Here is an 18248-nt window from a genome sequence, read left to right on the forward strand (position 1 = left end):
ATCATTTTATATTTTCTAAATTTTATATACTGTTCTTGTAACATAGCCCTTCGTCATGCAAAGAAGTTGGTTCTTGTTTGACCGGTACACGATGGCTTAGAGAAACTGACTACTACACGTATATCCCACATACCAATGAAAATAAGAAATACAACTTTTGCTGACTAATTCTGAAAATAATGACCATTCTTTTGTTATTGACTATGATGTTTGTGTATTCATTCTATGAGCCATTCAAAGAGCTTGCATCAGTTTTCTTTCCCGCTCAATGAATGGGTAAAGCAAAGACCTAGTTTTGTTTCTTCCTTATGAATTTATACTAGTTATGATAAAAGTCTTGAAACTCTGAGAGAAAGCCTGTTCGCAAAGAGTTTAACAATATATATTTTTTTTTTTTTTTTTTTGTTTAACAATTACGTTGCTCGAAGAATATATTTAAGTAAAATCTTTCTGGTAGAAATCATGGTTGTGAGTTGATAATATTTTACTCCAAAATCATCTCAGTCGATTATATATATATATATATATATATATATATATATATATATATATATATATATAATAATAATAATAAAAGGTGCGAGCCATCGCACTAAAGCTTCTCGCTCCTATTCGTTAAATCACGTCAGTTATAACTGAAACATTTATTGGCAATTACGAACAAAATTATAAGGCGTTTTCGCGAAACTTCGTCCGAAGATAAAAACAAAACCCACAAAAGTAAACTGTCTCTTCTATCCCTTGTGAATATTTTCCTGAGAAATAATACACGCAACGTTATACATTATTAATGAAACATAAAGAAAATCGTCTTAGTAATTTATGAAAAAACGATCGAAAAGAACCCATCCCCCAAGAGTAAACTACCCCTTGTGGAATAACGCAAAAAGAGCGAAAAAGCGACCGACTGGACGGAACTCGAACCCGAGATCTCCGGCATATCGTGCCGATGCGTTAACCACTACCACCACTCTTTCATTAATATCTATATGAAATCACAACCGTAATAGGTGTTCAATATATGGATACAGGGATTGTCCAATCACAGCAGGTGGCTGTTCAGGGAAGCGGACTGGATCGCGTAGTGGTTAACGCATCGGCACGATATGCCGGAGAACCCGGGCTCGACTCCCTATCCAGTCGGTCGCTTTTTCGCTCTTTGTGCGTTATTGAGTTACATCTATAGAGGATATGGTGTGTTAATATAATCGGTTGTTTCCTTTTTCATTAATATCTATACCCCTTGTGGAATTTTTAAGAAAAAATTAGCTATGTCGCATCATTAAGTTACTAATAAAATATTTATTTATGAAATATGAACAAAATTGCTTGAGTTGCTTTTGAGAAAATCGCTCAACTACCTCCCCCCCCCCCCACACGAGTAAACTACCCGTTGTGGTTTCTTCAGGATAAATTATTTATGCCATACTGTCAGCTTAGTATCTGTTACTAGTTTCTAAGACCTCGAGTAAATAATAGCGAGAATTTATCGCTAAAACTGTTTGCAAACTGGTTTTCACTCTTGATGCTCCAGGAAAGTATTAGGCTATTATTGCCATACATCCTATGGTTTCATTAAGTAATTATAATTGTTGTATTATATTCTACGCTGACGTATAAATACAACGGAAAAAGACAATTGTAATTTTTGTTTAAATTTCCGAAAGAGAAGATTTAAAACAATGGATTAATCAAGGACAGCAAAGGTGAAAATAAATGTGAAACTCACAAATTTCATACTGCTTTTAGAACAAACTAGAGCAAAAATGAGAAAACACTTTCAGTAAGGGAAGATTAGCAACAGATCCAATACTTGCATTGAGACAGCTAATTATGAACAGAGGTGAGAATATCATTCATAGAAATATACAACCTAAATGTTGGGTCCATGAAGCCTTTACCGTCGTTTACTTTCTAATTACCGGTTTCATCCCTCGACTTAACAACTTCTGAAAAAGGACTCACTCAAGGTTTGAAATATAAAAGTTGGAACCTCAAAGTTGGTACGAAATAGCGAGTACAAATTTCCATATGATAATTACATAGCGCTCTAGTGCTCTATAGATATAATCTCATCCAACAAAATGATAACCAATTAGGAATATTTCCATTAAATATGTCCTCACACAATTTGCGACTATCAGTTTAACAGTGCGATACGATATACAGGGTGAAGCGAAGTAACGGGAGATTTTTATTTTTCTATTTCACGTACATTTTGTGTTGACATAATTGTAATGATGCTATTTTCTTCCCACAATAATGCCAGTAAACATAGCTGAAAGGTAAGATGAAGAATGTACATTCATTTTACAATAAAATCATTGTACATATCATTTCTTGTGGGGTCCACAGCGTTCAGCTGTGTGACATACTGTTCAATTGGATATGTCAATTGCACTTTGGGAAGAATACTGTTTCAAGACCTACATTTTCATTCTTATAAAATTCTGGTGGTTCAAGAACTAAAAGTCTGTGATTTCAATCACAGTCATTTTCGTAAATTAGTTCTTAGCTAAATTGAATGAAAGCACCCTGGAAAATATGTGGATGTCAGATAAAGCGCACTTTCATTCCCACATCTTCTAGTGTGTGATTTCTTTTTATGGGGATTTCTGAAAAGAACAGTATTCGCACATTGTCCTCACAGCTTTAATGAATTTAAACTCACCTTTTGTCAACAAATCAGTTTGATCTCCGTTGAGATGTCACAAGGGGTTATGGAGAACCCCTGCTTTCGCGGATGAAGGAAATGTATTCGCAGACAAGGGGATCACATACAGGGATAATCTCCAGTACATTACTTTTATGTTAGGTAATAAGTGGCATATACTTAGTTTCAGTAGGGTCGCATGAAAATTCTATTCACTTAATGCTTTAGCAACACTTTAGGGGTTTTATGTATTTATCTGCCATGCTCATCCCGAAAGGGTTACAGTAGCATTAAGTTCGATTTACTTAACACTTCAGAGACGGCTTTAACAACATGTTAGATGTTTTAGCGTTAATATGCAACACCCGTCTCGAGAGGATTACGGTAGCAATACATTCGATTTACTTAACCTTTAACGGACGACTTTAGCAATATGTTGGGCTTTATTGTGTTTATATGCCACTTCTGTCTGGAAAGGGTTACAGTAGCATTAAATATATATATATATATATTTTAAATCTCCTGTTACTACGTGCCATCCTGTATTATCAATTAGACAATATCTAGCAGACTTCAACAGTATTGAAAAATTTGTTATTGACAGGACTCCAAACTTTCAAAAATCCTACCTGAAAAAAACATGTCGTCGGAAGCAAACCATTATCACTGTTCGAATAAATCCTACGTGAGTTTCAACAATTATTTTAACCACATTTTTTTTTTCAGGTATTAAGCAATATTAATACTACATAAAAAATGTACTAGTATAATCATGTTATATCAATATAGAAATTGATAATGTACGTTATTCATGAACTACTGTTAAAATATTTCTCACAATAACCTGTTCTTTAGTGTTACGTTGTTACTTTCTCATTTTGTTCAATAACACATTTCATACCTGATTTTAACAATATTCAAACCTGTATTAAAAAAACACCAGAAAACTATTTGTTGGGAGTAGCACAATGTTACAATTTAGATATGCAATAGTCAGGTACATTTCTGATTTTTATGTACGCAAAGATTCTTCTTCCTTCTTCACGAGACAAACATGCAAGTGAAACCAAATTTGCTCTCCAAATACTTTGTGCACACTAATGTATAAACATTTCATGGTGGTTTCAAATGTTATTAAATACATACACAAGGAGAGAACAAACAAATAACAAGACTCCAAAACATCACAAGACGATCTGAGATGACTTAACTAAGTAGATAATGACATTTTTTTCAAGTATTTGACAATTTAAAAAGAAATACAGTAAAAAAATTCAAACAACTTCTTCATACAAACACAGATTGTACCAACACATCTTTGAAAAATTTTTCAGCACATGTCTAACACAGGCACAAATGAAAGCACTGCACTGAAACGTCTCTTCAGCTAAAATTAACTCTTAAGAATCATATACTGTTGTCCATTTGGCACTTAAATTGCGAAACTAATTAACGTGACACACCTATCTCATTAAGCAGTTCGATATTCACAAAAAATTACTGGGAAAATTTCCACTATGTTGGGTACGCTATCAAAATATATACACTAAATTTTTTCATGTTTCATTAAAAAAAAAATGTACATTTGAGCTGAGATATTTAAGCAAGCTGCAGACTGCTTCACTGTAGAATGCTCAGGAATCCTCGGAAACAAGATATTTTCTTGTTAATTTGATTTTGTACTGGATATTGTTGAAATTTAATATCACTTTGAACAGAAGACTATCAATGGTCACTCGGAAAATACATATTATTAAAAAGTTATTCTTCCTCATGGCATTTCACAATTCTTGACAAGTAACTGTTTTGATGCTATTAAACATTTAGAAAAAGAATTCCTGCTGCGAGTAAGAAGAACGGAAAACTAGAAGATATAGACAACACTTTAAAGAAACTAGGCACTTTTAAGCTTTCGAGGTAATAATTTCATCGTCAGGGTACAATAAGGAAAGGAAGAAAGAAAAAAAAAGCATCTGCTACGTACTACAATCGTCCATGTTTGGCTCTTGGTGTAAAATCTGAATCAACGACTAATACAATAAGAAACTTCAAGTTATGAAACATGAAACGAATATAACGTTTAAATAACGAAAGTAGTGGTGATTAGGGAGTGACGAACTTTTGTCAACTAACAAGTTTGAGGCGAAAAATTACTACTTTCGACGCGTAACTACATTATTTATAAATATATGAAGTGGTAAATAACAGCACCGATAGGAAAAAGGAAAAGGGCGATTTACGACTAGAAATAAAAAGAAGTATTTTGTGGAATATCACACTCTTCGAGGCAGACATGAACCCTACGATAAACGAGTACAAGCATTCGAAACGAGTCGTTGAAGAATGGAAAGTGAATGAACTAAATGGAATAGTAAAGTAATGGGAAGTCAGCTAATGGTAGAAGAAACATCATCAGGCGCAATTAAAAAAAAAAAAAAAAAAAAATCGAACAGGAATTTAAGAAGTGTCATTTAGTTAATTTATTTACGTGAATGTCTACTTTTGATCGGTTTTAGTAGGTACTACAGACACACCACGTAAAAATGTCATGACTTTTAGCGATTTCTTTTTTCTTAATGAACATTTAGCGATAGTATTTTCTAATGTACAAGTCCGAGGATTCTTAATGCAAGAGTAATACTGATCGCCACAGCGATTACGGAAGGCATTGTTCCACCAACTACTAAAACTAGTAATATTTCCTACACGCCAAAGTAACAGCATAGAAGACTAATTCTTCACAACCATTACGCAACATATAAGCAGAATTTAGTAAGTTTCAAATAAACTCTTAAATACGAAGATACGCTTACAAGAGAAGAAGAAAAATAGCTTAGAAAGTGATAAGCCATCTGAGGCATTCACCTACAAGGTACAACATTAACTTCATTCTATATATGATGGAATATTCTACATCTTAATTTTAAAAAAATCACAATAAAATTTATAACTAGTAAAAACAGTTAATTTGTAGATGATCCCCATTGACCATTATATTTAGAGGAAGACTTCTTTGAAAAGGGCAGTGGCAAATAAAAGAACAGGTATTAAAATATGACTCTGATAATATGTAAACTTCTAAAAGTATCCCTGATTTTCTTTTTTTTTTTTAATTGCACATGATTTCTTTTTACACAACCTTAAAATATTTTAAAATCTGATTTAATGCAAAAGTTATATTAAAAATTGTACCACTTTCCTCAAAGTGCATTATTGTTTCAGCAACAACTGAATTTGTAGCAGATTTAGACAACCGGTAATACAGAGTTAGCCAAAAAAAATGTATAAACGCTTTATCATCCTGTATCAGAATATACTGACAGTTGTTTTGAAATTTAAGTATGTTGTAGTATGGGTTTTCGCCCAACAGATGTCGGCATTGTCAATTGTTTTCAGTTAGAATTATGTTGTAGTGCGGTTTTTAGCTCAACAGATGTCGGTACTGTCCACACGGTTAGTGAAATACGAAAATGGCAGGTGCACGCTTGAAGTTCGATTGTTAGGCGGGTTGGTAGTTCAGTACCGAAGTCCCCTCTCCACTGACGCTGCACTTCGATGGCATTCCCAAGCCTGAATAAAAAAAAAAAATAAAAAAAAAAATAAAAAAATAAAAAGTATTTATGCTGCTCGAACGTGAAGCGTGCTCCTGCCAGTTTCTTATCTCACTAACCATGCTGACAGTACCGACATCTGTTGAGCGAAAAACCGTACTACAACATAATTTTAATCGAAAACAATGCCGACATCTGTTGGGCGATAAACTATACTACAACATACTTAAATTTCAGAACAATTGTTAATGCCAGTATCCTGATACAGGATGAGAAACTGTGTATACATTTTTTTTTTTTTTTTTTTTTGGCGGACTCTGTACATACATGTTTAAGAGAAATTAATAATTATCTAAAACAGCACATCACGTTTAAGTTCCAGATGAATCATCATACAAAATAAGGAATAAAATACGAAGGGAAAGAAATTCAAATAAAATTATTTCTACTTTATAAATTAATAAATTATCAGGCACAAACTTGTAGAGCACACGCTTTGTTTCTTTTAATCAAATTAATTTCTATTATGTATTTCTTCACACACACGATGATCATGAACACACTCCCACATACGCTACACTGTGCATATGTTCCAATCTTTAACACACACTTTACTGCATAATGTGAAAGTTCAACATACATTTAAATACTTCTATATGCATAAATAAACCTTATTGCTTTCTGTTTTTCTCATTGTAACATCGAGCAAATGTATACTTGGCATGTTACAATATATCACTATTCTTAAACCATTTTTTTAATAACTAATAAATAAATTTAGTAATCAAGGTTTCCGTAATTCTATAGATAGGAACACAGGCAAAACTACACACTTTTAAAATATAATGAACATAATAAGTTTAACAAAATATTATAAACAGGATTATTATTATTATTATTATTTCAAATGTAGTAGTATTTTCCACTAAGGCGATTTCTTCTTCGCACTTTAAGTAAATTACTGGGAAAATAATTTGACAAAAACAGTTTAATCTTACAAAACAGATTTTGTAACTAAATCATGACACAAATATGAGAACTTATTTGCGCTAACATCGCATTATATATATACGAGGAATAGTCAAAATGTTCCCGGAATGATGTTGTTGTTTTGGCGTTTGTGATGCAATCACAACGAATCTTGTATCGTACAGTTCTTAGGTTACCCAATTATGAATATGACCTGTGTGAACTGGTCATAACAAGCAGTGTACGAGTAGTGTAGCTCAATGGAAGAATGCGTGGTGAGCAGTTGGAGCAATGTCACAAATCGAGCAACCACGCACATGTCAAGTGCATGTGTGGATTTGGGAAAATATGGTTCAGAAACTTTAATGCCCTTAGAAACAGTTTAGCACCATCGGATGTTTGGCTTTTCTCAAAGCTAAAAATGGCCCTCAACGGTGCACGTTTCGACATCGTAGAGGAGACGGCTGAATTTCAGGAGAAAAAAAATGAAATGAAATCTTTAAGTTTTACGTCCCACGATTATGCCGGTGAGGCTAAAGGAGACGGTGATAATGAGAGATGAGTGAAATGGTGGAATGAAGAAAGTGGGAGGAAACGAGAGAACCCCGAGAAAACTCACGAGCATGGTGTTTGTCCACCGCAAAATCCACTCGGCGCGAGCTGGGATCGAACCAGAGACGCCAAGCACCGGAGGTGAATGCTATACCAGTGAGCCACCGCGCCCCCAATTTCGGGACAAACCAAAAGAGGACTCTCATCGGTGTTTCCGGCAATAGCAGCAGCGGTGGAGCAAGTGAGTGTGCTGTGTTCCGAAGATGCCTACTTTGAAGGCGATTACGTAAATGTGTACCTATACTGTGGTAATAGAGCGCTACAACGAAATTCCGGGAACTTTTTGATTGCCCCTCGCACGGTATTCCTCAAATATGCTGTACATATTTCTATATGCAGATGCCTAATGCAAATTTCATTTCTATCGTAATGTTGGAACTTATTCTTGTTTCGCGGCTAGACAGGTAGCCTGTCCTTAATATTCGTTACTTGACACACGAAACTAATGTCTGAAAATTTGATCAATCATTCCCTCTAAAATTTGATTCCTATTATCCATCAGATTACACATACAGAACAACCTAGCTACACATGAAAATCAAAACAGTGAAATTAATGCTATATACATCTCTGATACACTTAATTTACTTTGAACTGCCAGATAAATTCACAAATTAAGTGTGAAAACTTACTTCACAACAAATTAATAACACATTTTTTTTCTTGACCTAATAAATAACATTACAGATACATAACACTAAAATTTCCAGGAACGAAATTATAGTATAAGATGTTTGTAAACAGACATCCTTTCAGGCGAGAACAATCAATTTCTTCTGCCTCATGCTTAAAACATTATTTACTCTACTCTTTTTATGGCTGTACTGACTTATCTTTCATCTTTTAATGCATGAAAGGAAGAAACACAATATACTAGTAGATGTGACGAATTTGAAGTATTAATTTCACCCAATTATGTGTATAATAATAATAATAATTAAAAGGAAAGTTTTCAGGTCTATTCGCTTCCAGGGCACGTATTGCACGACCTCTTACTTAAAAATAAACATTAAATACTACCCAATACATACTCACTAAGAAAATAAATAAATAGGATCTATGCTTTCTGTGTATACATAGGCGGCACATTTCACAATCAAATCTTGTTGAAATTTGAAGAAAAAAGTTTCTTTGACAGGTGGTAATAGAAAGACTTGTAAATATATTTTGAAGGTGCTAAACTTCTTCCCTACTCCAACTGTATATTACACTAACGCACTTATCTTACTTGTATGCATGTTAGCAAACGATAGGAACTCTGATTTACAAAATGGCGGCATCGGGCAAGTAACAAACTCACACCACACATATTTCACCGAAATAATAATAATCTGTAGAAATTGATCGATATTTAATCTTAAATTTCACCCTTTCTTATTTACTTTAGTGAAGTTTTCGTCAAGTAATATATAATTAAATGTTATAATACATAACTTTGTAGGAGGTACGTGATGTCAAAACTCTACTCCAAGAAATGTGTGACAATATGCTCTCACTAACACTTCCTTACTAGTTTCAACAACATCTGTTCTTAAGCTTCACTGAAGCGCTAATGTTTATTTACTTAACCTAATTTGCACACACGTCCTTGAGCTATCTTTGGTCTCTGAATCCATAAATAATATTCTTATTAGAACATCACGGTAGCAACACTTCCATAAATATCAGTGAATGTCTACCATGTGAACTGTCACTGGGGCAAGAATATGATGCCTCTGCCCCGACGGAAGAACAGTTTGTTCCGACTGAACGTTTTCTTGATTTTCGGATGACCCTACCTGAATATGGGGCAGAGACGAAGCAGGATACGGAAGTGGGGATGAAGTTCGCGATGAAGACGGCAAGGATTGTGTGGGTGGACGATATTTGTCTTTCCCAAGCAACAATGGCTCCACGCAAGGCAAATGCTCCGAATCGTCATGTGGAGTCATTGTTGAATATCCATGATCACTGTCACACCCAGGCGGACGGCGATAGCCTGAGTTAATTCGGTATGGCGACACAGGAGTGACAACATCCTGATTATGAAGAAGAACATGTTGCCCTGAAAAACAGAAATATAAACCTCAATAACAATCATTGTTATTTTAAAAATTTAAAAATGTATAACAATATATCTATATATATATATATTTGTTAAATTTTAAATGTAAAAAAAAAAAATATCAAATTATATTTAACAAGTATTATTAAATCAGCAATTTTAATTCTTACAAAATTTTCAGTAAATTTACAAAGAAAAGCTGGTAAATCTATTGTCATAAAAAAATCATTAAATGAAAGTATTCATAAACATATTAAGTAATTACACTGTACAATACAGATTTTTGACAAGCAAACTGCAACTGTAATACACCCTTCAACACGGAAAAAATCTTCATCACACGTTAATATACATATTTTTTCAGGAAGTTTTAAAGAAACAGTAAATAATTTTGGCCAGGTTTTTGGTACAAAATATTCCTCTGTTCGTCTTTTAGTAGTAACACATGCAAATTTTAACAGCGATAGAAAAACAGCAAAACAGTAAGCAAAACAGCAAAAAATAAGGAACCAGACATGAACCATTTTATGCACAGAACCCACTTTGCATTAAGTCCGCTGGCAAAACTACAAAAGATTACATTCCTTGAACAGTGCACAATTTACATTTTACAGAATATCAAAATATAATTATCCACTAATACACGTTATTGTGATAAGCCTCGCAACAGCATCCTCAAACCTTCGCCGAGATTACAGACAAAAGATCTCCTCCAGTTCCTTACCAGAGGGTAGCGTTCCCAAAACTGATGCAACGTTCCCTCTTTGTACTGCCATACTGATGCGTTGCAGTAGAAAAGAGGTTGCTCTAACGTCTCCTGACGATAAATAAATGCGGTGACCAACTTCTTTTATAAAGTTAAGGCCTTCGGGACCCCATGAACCACCCGATTCGACAGCTATAGCGACTAAATGATATTTGTCGAGTAAATTGCTATACTTCCTGCGCTTTTCTGTTTCCCGGCGAGCAGCAACGTTGCCAGCTTGTGCTGAGAAAGAATGCAGATTTGAAGGGGCGAAGGTGTCGGAACAAGTAAAATCCCATAGAAGTGCTTTTCCTTTCTTCCACGGTATTAGGGTCATACCATCTGGCCTGTTGCCGTCTGCACGAATGCATCCCAACGGTTCACATATAGAAGGAACACCTGCTGAAATTAGTGCCCTCATGATAATGTCGTTGATGCTGGAGTGGCGTGAATGTCTGCCCGCACTATTGGCACAGGAGAGTCCATGAAGGCCCTTCTTGTCTACGACACTTCTACAGGCAGGACATCTGTGTTGCTCGCAAACATCTGCTCCCAAACGCAGTGCACTGGCAATTCGAAAACTGTCATTGGGAAGATGTAATCCTAAAGAAGGTGACGGGATAGCATGGAGCCAAGCTCCTGCTTCTGGAGATGATGTAGCTTCTTATCTTCTGGGTTATCGGATGACTGAAGTAGAGCTGAAAAGTGATGATTTATAAGAGGATCGTCCCAAGAGGATTGTAGTCCTCTCTTATCAAGGTCAGGGGGATCTGATCCCACTATAGATGACCACTTAGCAATGCTATCGTTGACCTCCGAATCCGATACTAGGCTAAGATCTTGTTGGAGAATGGTCTCGATCAATGGCTTAGCGCCATAGAATGAAGACAGAAAGGATGAAATAGCCAGATCCATGGCGCGACGAATGCCGAGACCTCTGTGGTTAACAGGAAGGGACGCCTGCAACCAAGAGTTATTGTTGAGTGAACAATTCAGGATAGATTCTAGACCGGTTTTCAAGGTGTTGTCGTAGCATTCCAGTAGATCAGCATCCCGCCAAGAAGGAGCACAGCGAAGAAAGTATAGCAGCCTTGGCATGGACAATGAAGCACGTAGTAGGTAAAAGGCAGAGTGAGCTGAAATCAAGGAAAGACGTGTAAAGAAGAATTCTAATTTAGAAATTTTGTCTTTTAATATTGTTCGTCTTGCCTCATTAGATAATGCTGCTCCTAATAAGCTGGCGTCATCTGTCGAAATTCTTTGAATCCCAGGCGCGGCTTCGTCAAACAGCTTGAAGAGGTTATTAGACTGCTCATTGGAAACTCCGAGAAAGCTGACCTCACATTTGGAGAAATTCATTTGCAATCCGATCTCCTTAGCCCGTCTACGGATCATTTCTAATGTCTCTAGTACTGTATCCTTGTCTCCAGCTATAGTCCCGTCATCCAAATACCATAAGTTCAGTTCTGTATTTATACTATTAACGATGGATTGTAAAGTTAGTGCGAACAAACCAGGGCCAAAAGGGTCGCCTTGTTGTACGCCACGCTGAGAGAGGATTATTTCATCTCCTAAGTATAAGTTGCTCGGTTGCGAGTAGCACTGATGTACGTATCGATAAATTGATGGAAAACTGTTTTTTACCTGTATGAGCGTAGAATCACGATTCAACTCGTTAAATGCGTTTCTGAAGTCTATTTTCAGAAAAACTTTCTCCTGCTGGTGTGGAAAAGAGTAGTACATACGAGCAGCGTGGACTGCTGCTTCTGCTCCATGTGAGACACAAACTCCCAGTTGGTGTGGGGATAGAAAATGTGTTAGAGGTTCTCTAATTCTATGGCAAATGATTTTGGTTGATAATCTCCTCCACACATTGCCTATTGCGATAGGACGAATGCCGCCACTTTTCTTCCTCAAAGCTATTAGTGATACTCCAAAGAAAATAGGTCTAATTTCCGTGGGCACATCACCGGAAATAATCAGGTGGAGAAAATCACAGATGGAGTTAATCAGATGGTCTTTAGTTTTGCAGTCTTGGGAGAGTAGGAGGTCCTTTAATATTGAAGGACGGAACTGTCCATACCTCCTGATGACCCGGAAGGAAATGATTTAAGTGCCTTCGTAAACTCGTCAGCTGATACTCTAGGAACTACAATACTGGGCTCAATGAGATCGGGACGTTCAAAAGGGTGGCTGTGAGCCGGATGTTTCTCTTTTAATGCTTCTAATACAGATCCATTCGGAGAAGCTATAGTATCTTCTGAGATGAGAAGCCGTACTGCGTTGCGGACATCACCATCTACTAATTTGTTCTCGACATTCTTAATGTTAAAAGTGGAATTTACTGGTCGTCGAGCTTTGAAGGATTTTTTTACTGTGGTTAGGAAGGGCTTCGCAACGAGAATCAGACCAACATCGCACTCTTTGTTTAACCCATGATGTTAAATTATTCACTTTGTCAGCTTTTGATGGCACGCACAGTGTAACGTAAGGATAAAAGAAGAGATCCATCCAAGCTTCTGAGTCGTTTGTACGTACAATCTGTTGCAATACCTCGCACAGAGAGTCTGCCACTGTAGCTCTAGCCCCTCGAGGTACCCTGCGCAACATTGGAATAGAAGACTTCAATCTTGCTAGATGCTTATTGCATTTGGAGATGAAATTTTTTCTTGGGTGATCGACATTATCAGTGGATGATTGCGACTTCCGTGAAAGCGAGCATGATTTGGTTTTATTGATATCATAATGGCACCTGCTATTGTGAATTGCTAGGCCTTTTAAACTAACACACAATTTGTTACAAAGCTTACAGGTAGTCTCGTTAGGCCTGTTTGAAAAATCAATGCTCATGTTTAATGCGGTATCATTTTGGGTTTGATTTCTTTGGTTAAATCTTGATTCTGATGCGTTGCTTACATGCGATAAATCTGCATTAATGGCCCTGCAGTCTTTATTGATATCATCACTAATAGCAGTGAAAGGATTACTGGTATCATTAGAAGAGTTACGATCATCTTCCATAGTTATTATAAAATTTTAAATTTAAATTACACCCAACTACATTGTTGGAAATGTAATATTGTTTGAAAAATAACGACCATTAATTGAAAATAGCAAATTTTCAGTCAATCATCTGAACCACTGAAGCGATTCGAAAACGGATTTTACCCCAAGTCCCATCAAAACTTCAACCACACATGACTTCGTAACAACGGGCACTAAACTTCAGGTCACCTACACTAAACGAAGAGAATTGCGCAGAACACGAAAGACACGTCTGCTTCCAATCACAACAATCACAACCTCAATAACTATATTCCTTTAGAGAAACTATTCCACTATCTAAACAACAAAAGATATTAAGAGGAAAATATTTTGACTAGCTGAGATTTCTTGTAGTGAAGCAAAGTATCAGCAAAAGCAAACGACATTTTATGAGAAAACAAAAAACAATGTATTTTTGCTTTGTAAAGTTTGAGATTTAAAACAAAAATAAATAAAATCATTTAAAAATCTTAAAGGAACAAACAATAGTGTTTCATAAAAATGCCCCCAACATAACAAAAAAGTATTCTGAATAAAAATCTAAAGATTTTTTGCGAAATAATAATAAATACGTCAATAGTGCGATGGAATTATAAGAACAAGTGAAAATAAATAATAATAGTAATATATATTTTTTTCCAATGTGAGAATGACATTCAAGTAAGCAGTATTATTTTGTATTGTCTTGAAAATGGACAAAAGGGAACTGTTCTAATTTATATATATATATATATATATATATATATATATATATATATATATATTCTCAGATTTTGAGAGAGAGAGAGAGAGAGAGAGAGAGAGAGAGATTTATTTCATTTTTGGAAGTATTCTCTCTCATTCAGCATTACAGTTGGATATGGGAAAAACGTACGAGGCTATTACGTATTTTGTAGTTCATGAAGTTTGTAGAACACTCCTTAAAAATGGGTTTATGCTTTTCTTCGTGCTTTAGCTTCTCGGATGACACTATTTTCTTAAAACAAACAATATTTTTCATATAGTTCATCAATGTTAATATCCTCAATTTCTAACAAAACTATTTCTAAGCCACGAAGCATAAAACGCATCCAGCTTGCTTACAAAGGAGAACATGAATTTTGCTCTTTCAATATCGAAAGGCACAGCTAAAACCCGGACGTCTGGCAACCCTATATGAGATGGAAATATATATGTTACAAAGACGATAGCAATAGTGATCAGAACGAAGGAAAGAAAGTGTCAAGTGTGGAAATTAGTAATGGTTTGAAACGTAAATTGGAATTACAAGAGCTTTCCCCTGATCCATTCGCCGTTGACTCAGATAAACAAAATTCGGTATAGACACTACTCCATCTCTACATAACTAACTCTTTGACCTATGGAACTCGAATGTTCAATTTCCGGTTGTATTTCCAGTTAGCATTTCGGAAGCGCCCCTACTCTCTCTCATTCCGGCTACATGACCTGCCGGTAAACGGTATAAATTATGCAGTTCCTCGTTATAAAATTTTCGCCATTCTCCACTCCCGTTCCTCTTCGGTCCCAATATTCGCTTCAGGATTCTACTCAGCGACCATGTTTTGCAACCATACAGTACAACAGGCAAAATAATTGTTTTATATATTTTAACCTTCAAATTCATCGACAGAATTCGCGAAAACAAGAGACTTTGAACTGAATAATTTTCTTATACTTCTAAACTTATGTCCCTGCAAGCCTTTAATAACACCTCTTTAGTTCTTTCTATTCTTTTCCTATTATCCCTTATCAGATTTTATACAATCAGCATACACCATAACCCGATGAATACCATCCCGCTCTAGGTCCTGGTTGCTATTTTTGATTTTCCTTATAGCGTACTTCAGAAAAAACCTGAATAATAAGGGCGACAACGCATCTCTGTGTGTAAGGCTATTCTCGATGTGAAAGCTCGTGGACAAATATTTTTCTATTCTGATTTAACCTTGGAATTCATTTAAACATATCTTAATTAATCTAACTAGCTTTTCTGGTATCTCAAAAACCGAACGTAGGCCTTTCTAAAATCAATAAACAATTGATGTACCGGAGTATTGTATTCTCATTTCTTTTCGAGTATTTGTCACATATCTGGTAGATGGTTGATGGATTTCGCCTAAATCCGCACGGATAATCTCCAATAATTTCATCTGCGTATGGAACCAATCTTGTTAACAGAATGTTTGATTAAATTTTATAGGATGCTGACAGAAGAGATATGCCTCGATAATTATTACAATTAGTTTTGTTGCCTTTCTTCTGGAATGAAACAGATTTGTTCTTTCCACTCTTGTGGCAATTATTCCTTGTCACAAATAAGGAGAATAAGTTGTGTATCTTGTTCCATAATTTTCTCTCTCCAGTTAAAATTAGCTCAGCCGGAATTTTGTCTACATCCGGGGATTTGTGCTTCTTCAATTTCTTTATAGCGATTTCTATTTCTGTTCGGTTAGGCTCTGGAATATACGGTTCTGCGGTGTGCATTTTGCTATCTACACGAACATTAGTTTTTGGCTGCGTGGTAAGCAAATCGTAAAAGAAACCTTTTCATCTATTCAAAATGCTATTTGTATCAGTGATAATTGTTCCGACGGCTTTCCTTAATATACAGGGTGTTTCAAAAAGAAACGGCAAAAATTCAGGGACAGATTCCTTACGGGTAGACAAGTAAAAACGTTCATATGAACATATGTCCGGAAATGCATCGTTACAGAGCTATAGCCACTGACACCACCTGACGGTGTGAAATAGTCACCTTCTGTCCGGAACTGTTTCCCGACGTATTACCAGAGTATCGTGTGTGAAAGAATATGCAACACAGGTTCGAACGAAATTAATTATGCCGATTGCGCCTTGAATGGTACAAGAATCAGAAAAAACACGCGCAAATAATGCATAATAATTGGTACTTGTAAGGTCCGTATTGGAAAGTGCAACACTAATACAAATGGCAGTGAGAAAAACGCACCCAAAAATGCAATTACACATGCTCATCAGGCATAAGAATATACCATAACGAAAGCATCGTGCAGGAGCTACAACCCAAGGAATGAAGGAGGGAAATGTTGAACGCAAGATGTCTCGCGAGTAGGTGTGGAGGAGTACCATGGCTGACAACAAGAATCATTGCTGATGGACAGCATTTCTAATTAGATTAGTTACAAGTTAAAACATAGCATTTGCCGAAAGGTTCATGAAGCATTGGACGCACTCTCAGGTCTAGGAGGCCATTGCAACATTAACATCTTGAAGGTATTTAAGACAGAAAAATTACTGTAATTGGAGCTGGGTACAATGTGAGCTGAAGTGACAGTAGTGGTGTGAATCAGACGACGTGGTGAGAATTGACTGCACTTAGTGGTGTGGAACAGAAACGGGAAAAGTGACTACAACTTGTGCTTTGGACGACGGGAATACGTGTTTGTGGAGCAAGTGTATGTACGTATCAATAGATAGTGGTGTTTAGGACAGAAGTGAAACATGTACACGAATGCAGAATTAGCAGATATGCATTTCACATATGGATTGGCGGATGGAAATGCACTAGAAACACGGCGTCTGTACCAGGAGAGATACCCCGGACGTCACATTCCAGACAGAAAAACATTTGAATCCCTCCATCGCCGCCTGCGTGTGTATGGAAGTGTTGCGCCCCATGCTGCTGGGAACAGTGGCAGACCAAGAGCTATGACCCCCGAGGTAGAAGAGCAGATAGTGGACGCTTTTCGACACAATCCGGAGGACAGCACACGAGGAGTAGGTATGTGACTGCATGTACCTCACGCACAGATATGGCGTGTTTGTCGGCGAGCGAACCTGTATCCGTATCACCTTCAGCGAGTGCAGGCTTTGTCGCCAGCCAATCATCAGCCGAGAGTGCGCTTTTGCCAATGGTACCGCGAGCAGTGTGCCGTCAATCCAAACTTCGCATCTGCAATAGTGTTTACAGATGAGGCGCAGTTCACACGTGACGGCATCTTCAATTTCCATAATGCACATGTCTGGTCGCCAAATAATCCTCATGCGATCAGTCAAAGAGGACATCAAAAACAGTTTGCTCTAAATGTGTGGTGTGGTATTGTCGGCGACACTTTCCTAAGTCCATACATACTCCCACCGAGACTGACCGGAAACAACTATCGAGACTTCTTGGAAACCCACATTCCAGATGTACTGGATACTGTACCCCTGGCTCTGCGTCTGATGTTACATTTTATGCATGACGGTGCGCCCGCGCATTTCAGTGTTACAGCCCGGCAGTATCTAAATGCCGTATTCCCTGGCAGATGGATAGGGCGTGGAGGACCAGTTACTTGGCCTCCACGCTCACCAGATCTAAATCCATTGGACTATTACCTATGGGGACATTTAAAGTCGTTGGTCTACGCATCTGCTGTGGATACTGAGGAGACGCTTCGTATTCGTATCGAAGCAGCTTGCCAGCGACTACGCAACACCCCTGGTATTTGGGCACGCGTTCGTTCATCTATGCGGCGACGGGCTGCAGCTTGCATTCGGGCAGAAGGAGGACATTTTTAGCACTTACTGTAAGATACTGCAGTATCGATTTTGTGGCGCTGGTGATGCACACAATTTACTGTTTGTGGTTGTAACTCTTGTTTGATGATG

The 18248-nt window shown here is 36.8% G+C and overlaps 1 protein-coding gene across 1 annotated transcript in view; it reads right to left on the reverse strand.

The window, feature by feature from the left end:
- Nucleotides 1-515: 515 nt before the first annotated feature.
- LOC145687996 (VWFA and cache domain-containing protein 1) overlaps nucleotides 516-18248 on the reverse strand; it is a 91329-nt gene continuing 73596 nt past the window's right edge. The window contains exon 18 of the mRNA XM_081761651.1: nucleotides 516-9829. Coding sequence (XP_081617777.1) covers nucleotides 9450-9829 — 380 coding nt within the window. The 3' untranslated portion in view covers nucleotides 516-9449. The remainder of the gene's footprint in view (nucleotides 9830-18248) is intronic.

This window comes from Thermobia domestica, chromosome 6 (assembly GCF_964235325.1).
Source record: "Thermobia domestica chromosome 6, izTheDome1.hap1.1, whole genome shotgun sequence".
Taxonomy (NCBI): domain Eukaryota; kingdom Metazoa; phylum Arthropoda; class Insecta; order Zygentoma; family Lepismatidae; genus Thermobia; species Thermobia domestica.